Source organism: Aegilops tauschii, chromosome 7, assembly GCF_002575655.3.
Source record: "Aegilops tauschii subsp. strangulata cultivar AL8/78 chromosome 7, Aet v6.0, whole genome shotgun sequence".
Lineage (NCBI taxonomy): Eukaryota > Viridiplantae > Streptophyta > Magnoliopsida > Poales > Poaceae > Aegilops > Aegilops tauschii.
Window position 1 is genome coordinate 193,500 of NC_053041.3, and position 20,145 is coordinate 213,644.

The 20,145-nt window shown below is 44.7% G+C and overlaps 1 protein-coding gene and 1 pseudogene across 1 annotated transcript; both read left to right on the top strand.

The window, feature by feature from the left end:
• The first annotated feature begins 2,064 nt into the window (after positions 1–2,064).
• Positions 2,065–4,399, top strand: LOC109737340 (L-type lectin-domain containing receptor kinase SIT2-like; annotated as a pseudogene).
• Positions 4,400–10,630: 6,231 nt separating this feature from the next.
• On the top strand, positions 10,631–13,917 carry LOC109737339 (cysteine-rich receptor-like protein kinase 6). The gene is made up of 3 exons (XM_073502862.1): positions 10,631–11,456; positions 11,945–11,980; positions 12,313–13,917. Exons 1-3 carry the CDS (start codon positions 10,631–10,633, stop codon positions 13,374–13,376), a joined length of 1,926 nt encoding a protein of 641 aa, XP_073358963.1. The 3' UTR covers positions 13,377–13,917.
• The last annotated feature ends 6,228 nt before the right edge of the window (positions 13,918–20,145 follow it).

The window sequence follows — 20,145 nt, forward strand, 5'->3', positions numbered from 1 at the left end:
CGACGCACTCCTCAACCAGGATGCCTGCCGGGTATGAGGCCGCCGCAGCCACCTGCCACCAATCCATCTTCAGTGTTGTACTGCTGCATCTACCTTGCCCCGTCTAGCTGTGGTCGACGCCACCATGACGCCAGACAGTGCCACCTCCCTGCGCGCGTCCATCGTCACACATTTGTCGGCGAGACCCCGCTGCGCCACGCCACCGAGACCAGTCGTCGATGACGCGATAGATACCACGCCGCTCCACCACCTTGCCAGGCCAGCTGTCGACGCCACCATGGCGCCAGACAACGCCACCGCCCTGCAGGAGGCCATCACGCCATGTCCAGCGCCGAGACTCCGCTGCTCCATGCCGCCGAGACCCGCCGTCGTCGACGCAAGAGAAGGCACGCCACAACACCTCACGCCTCTTCCATCTGGCGCCGCTCCACAAACGATGTCCCCTAGAGGGAGCACGGCACAACAACGCCGCCATCGTCCGATCCGCAGGTTGACGATAGTTGCTTGACGATGCCTTCATCAAGGTAACGACGTAGACGCCGCCATCGCCCGCCATGACCGGAGTCGGCTCGGTTTCCACCAGCGACTATGTCTCCCCAACTCGCCGCCGGTGCTAATAGTGGGATCCAAGATCCGTCACTACCAGCCTGGCCAACCGCCTTCGATGGAGAAGGCGGCCACCACCACCATGCCCGGGCCAAGAGACCCGAACGTCCTCGTGCCGCAAAGATTACCCAAGGGGGGGTCTCCTCTTGACGTTGTCGAGACGAGGAGCAGCCGCAGTGGATCTCGATCTAATCCCCTCGGGCGTAGATCGGATCTCATCGCAGCCAAAATCTCATCCGCCAGCGGCCGCCGGAAATCTCCTGGCCACCGCCAACCCGCTGCGCACTGCCGTTGGAGGAGGAGGGAGATGGACGTCGCTGCCCCCACGTGTTACCGCCGGCCGAGGACTGCGCCGCCGCTGCCGCCTCACCACAAGGGCTTCGCCCCGCGGTGTCCTCAGCGACGGCGGCGGTAGTGGGAGGCGATGGAGGGGGAGGGCTGAGGGCGGTGTGGACGGGAACTCCCCGGGGGCGGCGCGGCGCCGCCACCTCGGGGGAGAGAGGTCGGGGGAGCCATGCGGTTGTGGCGTCATATATACTTCTTTGAAACCTTCTCTGCTGCTTGCTGAAATACTACTACTTACTTCAGTGCTAGCTGTATAAGTATTATTGTGTGTACTGTATGACTATGGAGAAGATTGTACTAGAATTTTTTTGGGATGAAGCTGTGGTATAAAATACCCTGGAAAATTATCTTATTCTTATCTGGGACAACAACATATGCCCAGCTGGTCTGGTCTCATGTATATGTATAGGTATAGCAGCCGGAGCCCGACCTGGTTTACATATAAAGAGTAGAAGAAGCAATCAGTCAATCAATCTGGTTTATATTAAAGCTGATGGCTAGTTGGGAAGCCGCCTAGAATTATTCTGCTCATTTGTTAAACCATCATAACATCCCACACAAATGATTATTCTGCTCATTTATTATTGAATTATTATTTGATAATCAAAATATGGCGGAGTACGTATTCAAATACACATCACATCATAAGCCAAGGGCGACCAAGCCAATCTCCAACGCGAGAATACCGTCTTGAACAGCGGTTGGTGCTCAAGTCAACTGTTCCAGGCAAAAAATAGACAATGACTTGTACACTCAAGTAATGGCCGGCTGCTATACAAGTAGTATATACTACGTACTCCCTCCGTCCGCGAATAAGTGTACTTCTAAATGTCTTAAGTCAAAGTTTTAAAATTTTGACCAACTTTATAGAAAAAAGTAATAGCATATATGACATCAAATTGGTACATTATGAAAGTACATTTCAAAACAAATCTACTGATACTAATTTAGCGTCATAAATGCTACTACTTTTCCCTTGAAAGTTAGTCAAAGTTTCAAAACTTTGACCGAAAACAAAGGTTAGATGTACACTTATTCGCGAACGGAGGGAGTAAGTTACTAACAGCTCCAGACAATGACATCTCCTTTAGAGTTGCACATGTGCCAGCTAACATGGAGCACCGATCCACCCTTGGTTTCTCTTTACAATTGCACATCCTTCTCTCCCTTGCCCTAAACCTTGCATCCTTCACCACTACCACTGCCACCAATGAGGAGGACGACCAATTTGTCTACTCGGGCTTCTCGGGCGGTACCGACCTCACCCTTGATGGCACAGCCACGGTTACACCAGATGGGGTTCTCAAGCTCACCGATGGCACTCTTCACCTCAAGGGTCATGCCTTCTGCGCAACCCCATAATATGTTCAACAATGGAGATACCACTCAGATATCTGTGACCTTGGCTCCCCTCAAGGTAGCAAAACCGTCGAGGCCACTAGTCATGGGCTGCAAATAACTTCTAGAGTAGCTAGACCAAAAATCCCCATTTATACTCGGGCTTCTCGGGCGGTACCGACATCACCCTTGATGGCACAGCCACGGTTACACCAGATGGGGTTCTCAAGCTCACCAATGACACTCTTCACCTCAAGGACCATGCTTTCTACCCAACCCCATGGCGATTCCGCAAGTCGCCAACGGGGCGGTGCAATTCTTCTCCATCACATTCGTGGTCGGCATGGTCCGTGTCTACTCCGATCAATGTACTGATGGCATGACTTTCTTGATATCTCCCACCAAGGATTTCTCGGGTGCACAACACTCTCAAACCTGAGCCTCCTCAACAAAACAAGCAATGGCAAGCCAAGCAACCAGATATGTGCAGTCGAGCTTGATAGCAGCCAAAATACAGAGTTCGGCGACGTCGATGACAACCATGTCGGCATCGACATCAATAGCCTCACCTCCACTGAAGCCCGACCGTCTGGCTTCTATGATGACAAGAGCAACGGCGTCTTCAACAACTTGTCCCTCGTTAGCCGCAAGGAAATGCAAGTGTGGGTAGATTATGATAGAGATACCACTTAGATCAGTGTGACCTTGGCCCCCCTCAAGGTAGCCAAACCGTGGAGGCGACTAGTTTCAACCACGTACAACGGCCTCTCAACAGTATTACAAGATCAGTCCTACCTCGGATTCTCGGCTTCAACTGGTCCGATACTCACTGTATTGTGTGCTTGGCTGGAGCTTGGGCATAAACCGTCCTGCACCAGACATTGACATCACCAAGCTGCCAAAGCTACCTCGGATTGGCCCCAAACCTCAGCCCAAATTTATGCAGATCATCCTACCAATAGCCACTGCCACATTCATCTTTCTTGTTGGAACAACTATATATAATTCTATTGGTGCGGAGGCGAAGGAGGTATGCCGAGCTACACGAAGATTGGGAGGATGAGTATGGGCCACACCCCTTCCTTCTCCTACAAGGATTTATTCCATGCTACTCAAGGATTTCATGGTAAGAAAAGAACCTACTTGGCCATGGAGGATTTGGGAAGGCGTATAAAGGCGTGCTTCCGGTCTCTAAACTGGAGGTTGCGGTGAAGAGGGTGTCCCACGAGTCAAAGCAGGGGATAAAGGAGTTCATCGCCGAGATTGTTAGTATGGGCCGTATCCGCCACCGCAACATAGTCCAGTTACTGGGTTATTGTAGGAGAAAAGGTGAACTTCTATTGGTCTATGACTATATGTCAAATGGTAGTCTTGACCAGTACTTACATCATCAAGAACTGGGGGAGGATTTGAAATCACTCTAGATTGGGCTCGGAGATTTGAAATCATCAAAGGCGTTGCATCCGGCTTATTCTACCTTGATGAGAGGTTGGAGAAAGTTGTCATCCATCGAGACATCAAAGCAAGCAATGTGCTTCTCGATAGTGAAATGAATGGACGCCTAGGTCTAGGTGACTTTGGCCTTTCAAGGTTGTATGACCATGGCACCGATCCACAAACAACGCGTGTTGTCAGCACCATGGGGTACTTCGCTCCGGAGCTGGCGCGCACCGGTAAGGCAACGCCTCTAACAGATGTGTACGCATTTGGCATTTTCTTCCTTGAGGTAACTTGCGGACAAAGGCCAATTATTGACAACGGTCAGGAAGAGGATGACGGTTCGGAGATAATGATTGACTGGGTTGTGGAGCATTGGCGCAAAGGGTCGCTCACAGACACGCTGGACAGGAGGCTACGAGGCAGCAACTGCAACCCCGACGAGGTACATCTGGCGTTAAAGCTGGGATTGTTGTGTGCGCATCCGTTCGGCAATGTAAGGCCCAGTATGCGGCAAGTCATGCAATACCTCGACGGTGAGACGCCCCTCCCTGAGCTGATGCCCACAAACTTGAGTTATAGCATGATGGGCGTATTGCAGAATGATGGTTTCAGCCAGTACGCATCATTGAGTGCCGCAGTTAGCAGCAGGAATGGAAGTCATTCTGAATAAGTTAGCAGCTGGTAAGTCCCTGTTTCTTGTCAGTTGTCAGCTTGAATTAATAGATCTTGTAAACACTTGTAGATCTATTTAAAATTAATAGGACATCATATATGTAGGGTTTCAAACCCAACTTTCTGTCTTCTGAACATATATACATACGCCAAAGTTGAAGCTTTTCTCTCTGGAACCTGAATTACTTACTGTCAGGACAGGAGCACGGCCAAAGCTTCACTGAAGAAAGGTACTTTGAAGAAGCGAATCACAGCACGGTTCAGTTAGATTTGAAGAGAGTACCTACCATGTGCCATTGGCATTCAGATTCAGATGCTGCAGTTAAAGAGAATTGATCATTTTTTTTTTGGCCAAAACAATAGAGCATGATAAACTATTGTTTTTTGTGGTTGTTATGAAGATCATTGGCCGGCCCTCTGAAATTCGAATATATGAGTATATATGTTTGCTCTAAGTAATTAAACGTATTGACAGGCGGCCGGAGCAATCTTGAGAAACAGCTTGGAGCAGTCTTGAGAGTGCCCAAAACAAAACATGCTTTTTTTTTTCTGTACCTTGTGGTTGACAGGCTCCAATGACTGAATCTGTTGAAATATATGAGCCTTTCAGTTGACTGAATTCAGTTACTGTAGGACAGGTCCATCCAAAACAATTTCTTTATATGTTTCGTGCTGGCAACTCCACCGCATCTTAGCTACAGAGTTGCAAATTCACTGCATACTGTACTAGTATGGGCAGAAGCACAAGACAAGATTTTGTAAATACAACGTCTGCCTAGTTAAAAAATAATAATGTTTACCAAAATACACGAATCTTTGTTTTGCGTAACTTAACCTGTCAGAGTAATTTGATCATCATGAGTGTTTCTTGTGTGTTTTTGTACATACGTACGTACATATGGTCCTTTCAAATCTCCTCTGCTGCTTACTGAGATAGTACTAATTGAGTAGTAGTGTGTAGGGACGCTCTGCAGAAAAGTTTAGGTACTTTTATGCGGTAATAATAAAAAGTTGTTGTTCCCTATCTTGTACTACTAGTATGTTTGTGAATGGAACAAGACATGGAGAGATGGGGGGTGTTGACCAAAATATTCAGACTAGCACATGAAGGGGTGTGCCTTGTTACTATGTACTCCCTCTGTACTTTAGTGATCCAAACGCTCTCTCTTATGACTTGAATAGGCGAGGGAAAGACTAAGCACAGTTGACTCCTCTCATGGATGAGAGAGAGAAGCATATAGAAACAGATTCGGTCCCGTTAGTTGATGTTTTCTCTAGGTCTCAAGGTATGAGCAGGTTTGCTTGTTTATTTGTTTATTACTACTCCCTCCGTCCCAAAATTCTTGTTTTAGATTTGTCTAAATACGGATGTATCAAGCATCCGTATTTAGACAAATCTAAAACAAGAATTTTGGGACGGAGGGAGTAGTAAATATGCCCATGCGTTGCAACGGGAGAAAAACTATTAGATTATGTAAGTGTGGTGGATATTAAAAAAAAAGTCTAAATCAAATGCCAGGATGAGATAAGGACTTTTAAAATGTCATTTCACAAACTATGTCTGAGTGATGTCATGATGAGATAAGGGACTTTTAAAAAGCCATTTCGAGAACTGAAAATGTGATGGTTTCATCACGACTTAATTTCCTAATGCGCCACAACAAAATATTTTTTGGCTGAGCAAATTGCATTGATGGACCCTGCCTGATCTAGACTGATCAATGATGTGTCTCGCCTTGACCTAGCGTAGCGGTGTCTATCATAATCAGTAATGTGGTACCAGAATAAACGTAGCTGTGTATGGAGGCAAAATATAAATTTAGTCATTTTTTTATAGGTTACAAAAACTAACCCATAGGGATTTGAGTCAATTTTTAGGGGGCTCAACATTGTACAAGACACGCAAACCTTTTTTTACCGAACGCGATGGACTAAATAAAGTCATAAAACGACCTCTACAGATCCCCTAATAAAACCTCCACGTAAGCGACGGTTCATTTTGTTCATTATTTATGGATCTATTTTATTTTTTGTCAACATATTCTAAAATTACAAGGTCATTTTTTTTAATTCCTGAATATTTTTTGAATACTTGGTTTTTTTGAAAAATCATGACATTTTTTATTTCATGAACATTTATCTAAAGTCATGATTTTTTTATAATATGCGACCATTTTTTTTAAATCATGATCCTTTTATTGATTTCGGAATGTTTTTTGAATTCAGAAACAGTTGTAATATGCGACCCATTACAGCAGACGGGAGGAGGTGGCACGCTTGTTGAGAAAAGGAGAGAAAAAAGCGGGCGGGAGGAGGAGGCGCGCTTGTTGAGAAAAGGTGAGAAAAAGGGTAGGAACCCAGATCAAACCTGATCTCCCATGAGGAGGGTGGAGGTCCTAGCCATTGCGTTGCTTAGGTGCACATGTTATGGGAGTGTATCAGTATATAAGAACAACGGAACCCGGGTCGATGTTAAAATAAAACCGAACTGTTTTTATTTACTTATGGGTGGCATCATGGGTAATTTATGGCAACTTTGAGGGTAATTATGGTGACGTACCGCCAGAAACAATAGCCCCTTTATTATCAGGTAAGATAAGATTATTGACTAAACAATTTCTACTTGGAGTAGACTAACGGAACCGAATCTGTATCAAGATTTGGTAAGGAATTTGTATCAAGTATATGTGATATGGTAAGGAGTCATCTCTGGCCTGAGAGGTGGTAGTCCAAGGTGTGGCACTGCAAGATTGGGAAGGGCCGAATAGGGCTGCAAAGTCAAAATGTGCCTCTCACAGTGGCATTGCCACCCCGGTTATTTTCTCATAATAGAAAAGAGAAAACCTAATATTATAGACCTTTTTTTTTTCCTATTTTGTGTTTTTACTAGTGGCTTTCTTTAGTTTTTCTTTTCTTCTTTTCTATTTTTTCTTCTAAAAAATTCATGAACATTTTTTCAAAAAAATAAATCCAAGAACATTTGTTAAATTTTGTGAACATTTTTTTGAAATCTGGAACTTTTATTCAAATTTATGAATTTTTTTAAATGCGAGAACAACTTTTGGAGTTTTGAATTATTTTTTTCAAATTCTCGAGGATATGTTGAATTCATGAATATTGTTGAAACTAGTGGACATTTTTCTTTTGGCGAGCATTTTTGAAATTAGGAACTCTTTTGAATTCCTGAACCTTTTTAACTAGTAAATTTGTACGTGCTTCGCACGTCATTTAAATATATAGAAGCAATATTTTTGGACCATCGTTTTTTTATTTTTGCCCAGACCTCCACGAATGTCATTTTGACCTGAAATTTTGCACGCAGTTAAAAAATTTATCAATGTCCATCACAAAAAAAATTCAAATTTGTTTGAATTTTTTTACTATTTTTTGGATTGTACTGTTCATGCGGGAGCATATGAGCTCGGGATCAAATACTCCATGTCCGACAAGCTACCTTTTTTAAGGGAAAAGTTATAAGCTACCTAGACTAAAAAAACTTGTATATGGTAAGCGCATTTTTGTTGTGTTCAACAATACGCGGATGTTATCAGTTTATTAAATCTGCAAATTCTAAACTTTTACGTTCTGCCATACATATGAGATAAGATTTTTCTTAGCAGATTATGTTGGTAGCTTTACCCTATCTGTATGAGCTGAAATTCTGTCAATGTATAGCACTCAATCTTCAAGTAGCCACTGGTACTGTATAGAGATATGAAAGAAATATGTTCAGTTAGCTGCTCCCAGCAAGCAAGCCAGTTGCAGGTTCTTGTGAAACAGAAGATAAGATTTTGCAAATACAACACCTGCCTAGTTGTTTACCAAAATATACAGATCTCTGCATTTGTGGCAGAGAAGCATATACTCCCTCCATTTCTAAATATTTGTTTTTCTAGAGATTCAACAAGTGACTACATACGGAGTAAAATGAGTGAATCTACACTCTAAAATATTTCTATACACATCCGTATGTGGTAGTCCATTTGAAATCTCTAAAAAGACAAATATTTAGGAACGGAGGAAGTATATGTTTTCCAGAGTTGTGCATAATAACTGAACCTGTGAGACTAATTAGATCATCTTGAGTGCTTCTTGTGTGTTTTTCTACATACATACGTACGTACATATGGTAATTTTAAATCTCCTCTGCTGTAATATTTGGTATGTAACACACATGACTGACTTGATAGGTGATGTTATGCACAAAGGTTAAGCAGAAAAATTACACTTAGTTCGGTAAGATTCTTATTATCAACACTGCGTACATTGGTGTAATAAGCATGAAAATGCATAAATACTCTATATGGAAGCAGTATGGCATCTTCTCCAACTTTTAAGAAAATACAACATAAGCACACAATGCTATAAAGGAGGTTACTATCCAATCTTAGGTGCAATTTGTCGGCTTCCCTACATAAGAGCAAAAGAGGGTTGCAGATTGACTAGCATTATACAGCTGTACTGAGCACAACACTATTGTGTGGCTACATAGAGGACCACTTTTTATTGGGGAACTTTTGTCTCTCGACCATAACCCTATCGTAATGGAATAAAACTAATTTACCCTGCAAAAAACTCAAACATTTAAAAGTAGTATGATACTTATAGTCTAACAAATAATGACATGTGATAGGCTGCTAACTCGATCGTATTGAGTGGCAAGGCCTTTTCACAACAACAACAAAAAGTAATGAGTGGAAAGGATGACGAGAACGCAGTCAGGGACATACCTCAGCTAAGGACAGACGAAAATGAGATTTTATCTGCGCCATTTACGGAAAAAGAGGTGTTTGAGGTCGTATCCCAGATGAAGCATAATAAGGCACCTGGACCAGATGGGTTCCCGGCAGAATTCTACAAGAAATACTGGCACATCATTAAGGCTGATCTCATTCCAATGTTCCATGAATTCTTTAATGACGACCTACAGCTTTTCCACCTTAACTTTGGAACAATAACATTGTTATCAAAGAAGGAGGAGGCAGTACTGGAAACTCACGAAGAACGGGGCTTTCATGGTAAAATCTTTGTACTTGGATCTGATTGATTCTGACCCAATCCCGAGATCTATTCATATTTGGAAAATTAAAGTTCCGTTGAGAATCAAGATATTCATGTGGTTCGTCCATAAGCAAGCGATTCCCACCAAAGATAATCTGCTTAGGCGCAGTTGGGTAGGCAATTCACGTTGTTGTTTCTGTGATACTGATGAAACAATAAAATATCTTTTTATCGATTGCCCTCTCGCTAAGCTTCTATGGTGTACGATTCATATAGCCTTTAACATAAGCCCTCCAGTTAGCATCGACATGTTATTTGGGACATGGCTTACTGGACTGGAATCAGTTACTGTGGGACGTATTCGGATAGAAATATGCACACTTTTCTGGGCTATATAAAATTGAAGGAATGATATGATCTTTAACAGACATGATATTTTAAATTTCTTGCAGGTTATCTACAGAGCGTCCGCTTGGATATGTACGTGGTTGTTACTCACTCATACGGACTTCAGGGAGCTTTTGGTTACTGTGTGCAACCGATGGGAGACGGTAGCACGGGCTATTTACAACCGGTTTGGATGACGGTTTACTAATAGGATAGATGCCTAGTCGTCTGATCCTGTTCATTACCAGTTGTGGCTTGGTCTATTTCTTTTGCTTTTTGTGCTCCTTCTGTGAATTGTACTGCACTGTGGACCTTTATTTGATGAACTTTTTAATAAAATGGCTGCATGTATCGTTTTGATGCAGAGGCCGGGGGTATGTCCTCCTTTTCGAAAATAAAAAAGGATTTTGTAAAGAGCATCGGTCGGCTAAGAGAAGACGGCTTGGACATGTGACAAATGGCAAGACGTACTAGACGGCAACCAACTACACAAACTATGCATACATTTTTTGAATTATAAGGTGCAACGTCGATCGTTGTTGAAAGATAGATGAGGCAGCTGGTACCTAGTATTTGATCGAGAAAAACGGCCTACCTCGTAATAGTCGACTCAGCAGAGTCGACGGCCGGCCGCCGGCCGGTTGCATTGCATGCATGTAAATGTAACAAGGAGACGAAAACATATAGTATAACAAAAGAAAGCTCAAGGGACAAACAAAAAAAGTTGAATGAAGTAGGAGTACGTACGTAGCAGAGCGCTAAATTAAGCTAGCTAGGGATGCCCTTCTTCTTATGAGGCTGGGAGAAGAAGCGATTTCTTCATTCTTCCCGCCCGGCCGCCATGCCCATGCCCATTCACATTCACGCTCTCCTGCTCCTCCTTGCGCTCGTTCCGCTCGCCGCAGCACAGACGACGTGGGCAAACTGCGGCACAGGCCAAGGCAACTACTCGGCAGGCAGCACATACGAGAGCAACCTCGTATACCTCCTCCGCATCCTCCGCTCCAACGCCTCCAACTCGCCCTCCCGATTCGCCTCCGGCGCCCTCGGCGCTGCGCCGGACACTGCCTGGGCCCTGGTTCTCTGCCGTGGCGACGTCAGCGCCCCCGACTGCTACGACTGCGTCAGCAGGGCCATGCGGGACGCGGTCACAGCCTGCAACCGCAGTATGGACGTGGCCTTGTACTACAGCCCGTGCTACGTCCGTCTATCCGACGACCACGACTTTCTCGACCCCACCGGCAACTCCGGCGAGGTAGATCTCCTTACCGGCGCCGACAGAATCAGCACCGACGTCCATGCCTACCAACAGGCGGTCACCGGCTTTCTCACCGCCACGGTGCAGTATGCTGTGGACAACTCCTCCAGGCTCTTCGCCACGGGGCAATGGGTAGGGCCTGACCGCAATATGTACTCGGCGGCGCAGTGCGCACCGGACCTGTCGCCGGCGCAGTGCCGAAACTGCCTGCAACGCCTCGTGGGCAAGTGGTGGACCACGTTCCCCCACTTGGATTTGGAGGGCGCCAGCATCGCTGGTCCTCGCTGCACTTTGAGGTACCAAGTGTCCCCGTTCTACATTGGCAGCGCCATGTTGCAACAGACCAAGCAGGCGGCTGAACCGGCGCCAGCTCCAGCACCCACGGCTGCTACTGCTGCTCCTACGAGAGGTCAGTCAGCTAGCTACCTGCCTCTGCCCCGAAAAGAGTTTAAGCCTTGAAAACCCTTTTTCTTCTTTCCGAAAAAGAAAAAAGGAGGATTAGCCCCTGCCTCTGCATCAAACGCGTCAACAAAACAATTTTATTGGTTGTTTATGCACCTCGATTTATTGGTTGTGTTACCAAATCAAACGCGTCAACAAAACAATCTTACTCACTTAGATGATTGATATCGCCTGGCATTGTTGCCGAGTCCCCAGCTTCAGGCAAGATGGAATACATTTTAAATGATGACTAGCGAGATATGAATTCTTCAAAAAATAAGTGAGAGATTTTTTTTTTTGTCAAAACTGTATTCGATCAAAAGAAAGTCACATATGTAGTTCATGTTCTATTGTCCTTCAATGCCTTGCAATATGGTCCAGTTGGCAAAATAATGAACCAATGTAGTACTATTGGATGACACAGTGTTTACTCATAAATGCGATGTTTTGTTCCAGGTAGCAAGAGGGCCGTCATGAAGATTATGCTAATAGGTATGCTAAAAACTTTTGTCATCTTTTCATATGTGACGATTTAAATACCAATGGTCCACTAATAGTGTTTTTCTATGATGAAATAGTAACTTCAAAAATTTACCATGCCTGTAATCATTGAAAATTGATTCTAAACTAAAATTCCAGAGAAGCAACTCCCAGTTTGCACGTACTACTAGAATTTATGGAATTTAGCTTTGTTGATATTTTTGCCACCATGCAATCTTGCATAAAGGGAAATTTAAACTACCTTTGGTCTTGCAAATCATAATTACTATACTACAGCCTTTAATTAGTTTATGCAAGGAAGTAACATATGCTTTCTTCGACAGCAGCAGCTGCAACCTTGCTATTCCCATGTATTTATATGCTGACATGGCGCAGAAAAGGGAGAAGACTATGGTTTATCCTTTGCAACAAGTCTAGCAGAAACAGTGAAAATAATTACGAGGCCATGATAGCATCCTATGGATCCCTAGCTCCAAAACGATACATGTACTCCGATGTAATGAAGATAACATTTTCTCGCAGCAATGAACTTGGAAAAGGTGGTTACGGTGTGGTTTTCAAAGGAAGACTTCATGATGGTCGTTTAGTTGCTGTGAAATTCTTGCATGACTCCAAAGGAAATGGGGGCGAGTTTGTGAATGAGGTTATGAGCATTGGCAGGACATCACATGTTAATGTTGTTACCTTATTTGGGTTTTGTTTGGAGGGATCAAAACGAGCTCTTATATATGAATACATGTCGAACAGTTCCTTGGATAAGTTCCTTTATTCAGAGAACCCCAAAGAAGTTTTAGGATGGGAGAGGCTCTATGAAATAGCACTCGGGATTGCTCATGGCCTCCAATACTTGCACTATAGCTGTAATACACGCATCATCCATTTCGATATCAAGCCTCAAAATATCCTTCTGGACAGTGATTTTAGCCCCAAAATTGCTGATTTTGGTCTCGCTAAATTGTGTCATACGAAAGAGAGTAAAGTTTCAATGACTGGTGGTGCTAGAGGAACAATTGGATTCATTGCCCCAGAAGTTCATTCTAGAACCTTCGGAGTGGTTTCAACAAAGTCAGATGTTTATAGTTATGGAATGATGTTGTTGGAGATGGTTGGAGGCAGGAGAAATGTAAAATCAATTGTTGAAAAATCCAGTGAAAAGTATTTCCCAGATTGGATTTATGACCACTTTTCACAAGATGAAGGTTTACAGGCATGTGATGTGACAAGTGAAACTACGGAGATAGCTAGAAAGATGACATTAATTGGCCTGTGGTGCATACAGGTATTACCTATGTATCGCCCTACTATAACACGAGTTCTGGAAATGTTTGAGAGAAGCTTAAATGAACTGGACATGCCACCAAAGCAGAACTTCTGTGAACTAGTGTAAGATATTTCTCTCCTACTTTTGTTCCTTTGTTTTTGTGTGAAATTGTTATTTAGCACTAACTTGATCTACTCACTTGTCTCTCGTTTCAGTGAAAGTTCATCTCACAATATGGAGGTACAAAGTGCAAGTTCTACCAGTACCAGATTTGAGAAGATAAGCCATGTGAACTCAAAAAACCTACAACGGTTGCCAACTCTTTCAGCAGATATATAAGCCCCATTAATCCAAAAAAAATCCTACAATGATTTCCACTCTTTAAGAAGGTGACCTGCATTGGAGTACATTCAGAAATTGAACAAGCACAATGAAATTCAGCATTGTACATATTCCATATGTATGCATGATCTGGAGCCTCGGTCCGATGTCAGCGCCCACAAGTTACTGTCCAAGCAAGAACTAAAATTATTTCAGGTATCGTATGAGCTTTGTGTTGCAAGCTCCAACCGCTAAAATGCATGGATCTTTAAGAGTATAAACACAAAAGCAGGATTTAGGCTCTAAGTATGGGCACTAAACTTTCATAATATGGATGCATAAAGGGCATCCGTATAAACATTGTGGCAATATATTTCAATTCGCTGCAAGCAAACTAATTGTGGAAGTGCAAGGTGCATACTTAGTGTTGAGTAATGTAGTAGAAAATAAAAAAAGATTCTCTCTATGATCAACCAGGAACACTACAAAGATGCAATGAATAGTTTGGATCAGATCGTTACCGACTTTGAGTTGCAGCGGAAGAAGACGAGTTAGTATGGATCATACTTGGAGTCCCTCAAACTGTAGATGAATGATTACACAAACCGTCCATGAACAGTCTCTCGAACGGAAGACCGAAAGCACAGCCTCTCTACGAGTTGCAAGCATACGGTGTTCACGATCCGTCAGCGCTTCACCGTCCAGAGCTAATCGTCCCCGAAGAATTAGATGGAGGAGATTATAAACACACTGGGCTTCTAATTATGAGGATAAGAGGATCTAGGTCTATCTCTAATTAGATCAATTAGGACCAACTAGAACTAGAAAGGACTAGAGGAGGCTCCAAAACAAGGAGGTAGCCACCTTGTAGGTTCTTCACATTCTAGACCCCCTGCAACAAAGATCAAAATCAATTAATTCACATTGATCTCAACCAGACATGGAGAATCGATCAAAAACAATTCAGTAACTAACTAACTAAGCGAGACACACCACTTGCGGCGGCAAGCCTAGAGTAGAACAGGTGCAGCCGCCGCAAGGATGTTCTATCAACGCAAACAATAAAGTGTATTTTGTTAGAAAATGATAAAGGTTAATTGCTAAACGAAGTACCTTTTTCTATAAGGCAAATGCTTGCATAATTGGTCAGCATGGTTTGATGTTAGGTTTAGGATTACACAAAAACTTTAGCCTAAAGTTCTTTCAGAAGTTGAAGATCAACATGCTAGTTTTGAATCATTAGCTATATAAACTACATATGGAAGAACCAAAAAGGTTACAAAGAAAATGGTTGTTCACATACTTTGGATGCACCATTGGAGGTCTACCTCAATTCATCAATTGGTTTGGTTTTAGACGTGGAATGACAACAAAAGTAATAGGAATGGTGGGCTTGTACTTGGCAGTTCTCCTGTAGACAAAAGTAATTGGCTTGTACAGATAGTGTATGAATTAATTTGCATTAAACTGTAAGCCTACGCGAAGCAATACTATTTTCGTTCTACCTTGCCGCACGTCGAAATGAGGTGAAGCAAATGATGACTGAGGCCTTAACTTCGATAGCAGCCTGCACCTAGCAAAAAGGTAGCGAACTGCTTTACAGTTATAAACACAAATCAGACTCTATATTCGATGGTGGAAGATAGAAATTGTTATCATGGAAACACTAACAAAGACTTGAAAAATGAAAAGAACTAAAATACGCACTGCAGAGAAGGCAATGGTTGACTCAAAGTGAGTCATGGTTCTCCCACATATTTCACAGTACGCTTGAAGTATAAAATTTGGGTGAAGACGTTCTCAGCCTGTGAATTAATTCAAGAACACATTCGGTGCCTGTCCTTTGGGATGGTGTTTCTCGGTAAAGTATTAGTATTTAAGTCAAATTTGAACTACAGAAAAGGGTTCTTTGTCCACGATGCCTCTCCCAAAACATGCCTGCGCTAATCAAGGATATGGACACCTCGAAAGAAATTTCGCCTCAACACAAATTCTACCCACTACTAAATATTCTCAACTGGATACAACATGCACAGAGTCTAAGTACCAGGAAAATAGCCTCACTACCTGAACAAAACAACTGCAATTCATGTTACGAGTAGTATTGATCAGCAGTACAGGAGAGCAAAAGTACGAAGATCTGCAAGAGCACCTTGTCATGCTTTATGCTGCTGCTGTATTTATGAAGTCTAAAAGGACCCCCTTTGCTGGTCATATTCTAGAGTGGTATAAGAACTTCATATTCTTGAGTAGATAAAAACTTCACTGCATTTTCCCTGGAGTATAGAGATCTTAATATTTATACCGTAGTTCATAGCTTTTTGAAGAGAAATTCATGGTGTCGCAACCAACTTACGTGTTAGTATAGTCTATTATGAAAATCATCAAGATATAGTATATTCATGTATATGATATTTTATTAGGTGCAGGTAGTACGGATATGGCTTAGAGATATACGGTGCTTTGTCGAGGTGTGCCCATCATATCTTTCATAGCTACCAGAGATAAACGTATGCAACTATCTAGTACTCCCTCCGTTCCATAATTTTTGCTGGTTTAGATCAAATCCGAACTAAAATCACGACAAGAATTATGGAATGGAGGAGTAACGGAGAAGGGTCAAAGGTGTTTGGGGTCATACATTCACGCTCTACTGGTACAATAGATATCTATCTAGTTTGTCATCGTCGACTGAGGAATTATCTCCTAACAAATCTATAGTTTGAATGTAGGCTAAATGTTCATATGATGACAGAAGTAGAATCAACATTTTCTTTGTTAGGATATTTACGATATATAAATCAATTTGGTTAGTCAGAAGCTCTTGCCTTACTTAACCATTTAAAGATTATGAATGGTTACATGTTAAACATTATGCACTCAGAAGTCGTAATTAGATCCATCGGTACATTTAATATTAAGCATCATATGTATTCAGAGAAGTATTGACAAATCATTCGACTAAATGGAAGAATTGAGCAAAATCCTCCAGGAGTGGGCCTGCAAAAAGGACTACTGCACCAACAAATATAAGCATCAAATAGTAAACTTCAGATTTATTCATAGGATTTTCATACTATACCAGAGCTGGGGGCGGCAGAGAAGTGGACCTCGAGGAGGCATCATCTTTGGGGAAACCATCTAGAGTGTTGCTGGATCACTTTAATATGAGGAATCACACCTGGATCATCTAGAACGCTGCTGCCGGTTGGAATAATTAGTAATTACACTATTCCTGATAAAAGCACACAAGAAGGCGAATCCAAGCTTCGTCGAGCAGGTGAAGAGATACTAACCAAACTTATATGTGCATTTCTAAAAAATTATAAACATGTATTGCTTAATTAGATTATCGATCTAAGCACATCACAAATCCTTCCACCCATTCAATTAGAAGATCAAACCTGAGATAAGAGAAATTTATAAGTTGAAGAACACATGTCACTTGCATCCAACTAGTGCGAGAACATCACAAATATCACATGATCCCCTTTCTAATGCGGAAAGTTCCAGCCTAGCCCGAGCTCCACAAGACCCTCTATCCATACCGTCCGCTCACGTTGTGATTTGTGCTACACGAGGCTGTGCTTCTGACTTGTCCAAAGTAATTAGCAGGGTTCAGTCGCGTATGTGAATAGTGATATGATGTCGATATAGGCCTGCATGCTAGTCCTTAGGGGTCCACTTTTTTGGACGCTTGTTGCCTCGCTGCTTGTCAGCCCGTCTTTACTCTCATCCTTTCTCTCTCTGTCAACCCTGCATGCAACTTTTTTCTCTATGTCAATACTGCATGCAACTTTTTCTCTCTCTGTCACTTTGTTTTTATTTATCTCCTACGTATTAACTAAGCATGCACACCGCAGCTCTGTATTAAAATTTTGCATGCGGAGATGAGCATTTCTGTACGGGACTGCCTTTAATATAGTATCGTTGGCTTCCCATGCTCTTCCATGAGGTGCTCCAGGCAGTGATTCGTTGCATGGTCTGCAGACCTTCATGGGGCCTAGGGGCTGTCAATTCATCTGCATGTGAGAGAGAGAAGACATGAGGTAAAAGACTTTGTCAGAGGCTGCATGTGAGGGAGAGACGGACCAGGGGCAGATGTCCTTTCATATCGTGAACAACAGCATGCTATTAAGCGTTGATCGTCCTGGCAGAGCTGTAAATTTTAAAACTTTTGCACATATTTCAATGCAAACAGTCCATTCTGGACGGCCCTAATATAGGGTACCAGGTAGCTCGGCCTACAGAAAAACGTTCTCTTTCTAATGCACCTGTGGGCCGACTGGGGCATAAATGTTTCTTCTCCTCGGTTTGATTAACCGGTGATTGAGCAAGCGGTAAGAACCGTCAGGTTCTGCATACATGCCGGCCGCCGGAGTAGACCGTCGCCGCCGCTAGCAAGCATAAGGAAATTAATGCCACTTAATTTCTCAAACGATCAAACCATGTGTACTATGCCTAATCACCATGTTTAACTGTTGGCAACTTAGCATTGGTCCACCAAGATGTGGATTGAATGAATTGATGCATACCTTTCTCAGTGTCTGTCCTTTCCTTTCATTCAGGAGCTCGTTTCCATCAATTATCTGCGTACAAGGTTTCAGGGCATCACGCTCTGATCTCAGTAACAATTCATATCACCGTTGCCGTTTACAGCTGCACATGATGCAGTCTGTTAGTTGAATAGGAGAGTGAGTACCTCAGGATACAAGTGCCGTAGCTGCCCCCGCAGCCGTAGTTCATCAAGTCCCCCTGCAATCGAAGCACTAAGAAACATTAATCGATATTGGCAGAGGATTCGTTTCTGCAAAGAGAGCCTTGGCTCAGTGGTTGGGCATGCGGTTGTGCAACCTAACGACCCGAGTTCGATTCCTAGAATTGACAGGTGATGCACAGGGGTTTTCCCCCATTTATTGAGAATCAAGTTTGGTGTGTGGTGGAACCACTCATCAAAAAATATCTTGATACTCATTTAAAAAATTCTGAGGACCATGTTTATCTTGGTACTCATACTAAAATGGCCGTATGCATCCCTAGTTGGTGCAGAGGCCGGGGAAGTGAAATTCTCCCCCATTTTAAGAAACTGAACGGGAACACGCCCGCCCCGTGTCGCCCCCCCCCCCCCCCCCCCCCCCCGCGGGCGACCCGGGCGCCCAACCCTAGCCGCCGCCGAACCCAGCCCCCACCTCCTCCCTCTCCTCCCGCCGCCGCCGCCGGGCAAAGCCCGCGCGGTGCCGGCGGCGGCGGGATCTCGTTTCCTCGCCTGGAACAGGGGCCGCGGGGGGCTGCTTCTTCGGGCGTGGCGGCGGAGCTCGGCGGCCGGCGCGTCGGGTGGCGCGCGCTAGTGTGCGGGGCGGCGCGGCCTGCTGGCCGGGGCGGCACGTCACTGGAGCGCGCGGGCCGGTGGCGGCGCGGCGTTCTTCGCGGCGGATCTGAGGCGGCGGCCTCGCTGGTGCGGACGGCGCTCCTCCGGCAGCGGGGAGTGCTCGTCGGTGAGGTAGGCCGGATCCCCTCGGCTGCGCGGGTAGCGAGGTCCCGGTGGGCACTGGTCATGGTGCGGGGAGGCCTCGGGCTCCCCTCGTCAGATCGGAGGCGATCTGGTCTGCTCGTGATGTATGACCTCCGGCCGGCCTGGATCTCCGGCGTGCACGCGCCTGCTGACGTTGTGGCTGGTTCGGAGGTGGCGGCAGGGTGCTTGGCCGGGGGAAACCCTTGGCCGCCGGTGGCGGTCACGGCGTCGATGGCGTCCCGGACGCCATTCCCTCCTTGGTGGCGGCGCCGAGGCTAAACCTCCCCTGCTTCCCCCTTCCCCTGCGCCCGGGTGAAAACCCGCCCCGGTGGTTACGCGGCGGCGGCGCCATAGCGTCGTCACCTTCTTGAAGGCGCCGACTTGGGCATGGGGATGCTGGGCGTGCATGGCGAGATTGTCTGGATCCTGATGGCGGCCCGTCTGATCTACCGCGTCGCAGCTCCGGGCATGTCTCGTGACTGCGGTGCTTATCGTCCGCCCGTGTCTCCGACGGCGACCTCGCCCTTCCTCACCTTGTACTTGCCGTGGTGGAGCGGTACTTCATCTCACTCATTGATGGCGGCGGAGTTCGGCGGCATGGCGCTGTGGAGGCTCGGCGTCCGATGCGCGGAGATGGACTCGCGCAGGAGGAGGTAGCTGTCTGGCGTCATGGTGATGTCGATGGCAGAAGTGGCCTTCACAAGGTAGAAGACTCAATATAATCTGAAGACGGACCTGTGGAAGATGGCGGCGACGACACAAGAGTGCGTCTGACCGGATTGTGCCCCAGTCCCGGTATGTGGCTCGGCTGGGGCTTCCGGCTTTTGATGTTAGGTTTAGGTGAGTGGTTTGGGTAGTGGCCCAGCTAGCATCCCTTCATCATATGGATAAGAGTAGCAGCATATGTTACGAAGATGGTGGATTCAGGTATATTGTTTGTAATACTTTGTAAGGTCCTCGAGAATAATTAATAAAGTGGCCGTATGCATCTCCCAGATGCAGAGGCCGGGGGTCATCCTCCTTTTCTAAAAAAAAGAGGATTCGTTTCTGGCACCACCAGCA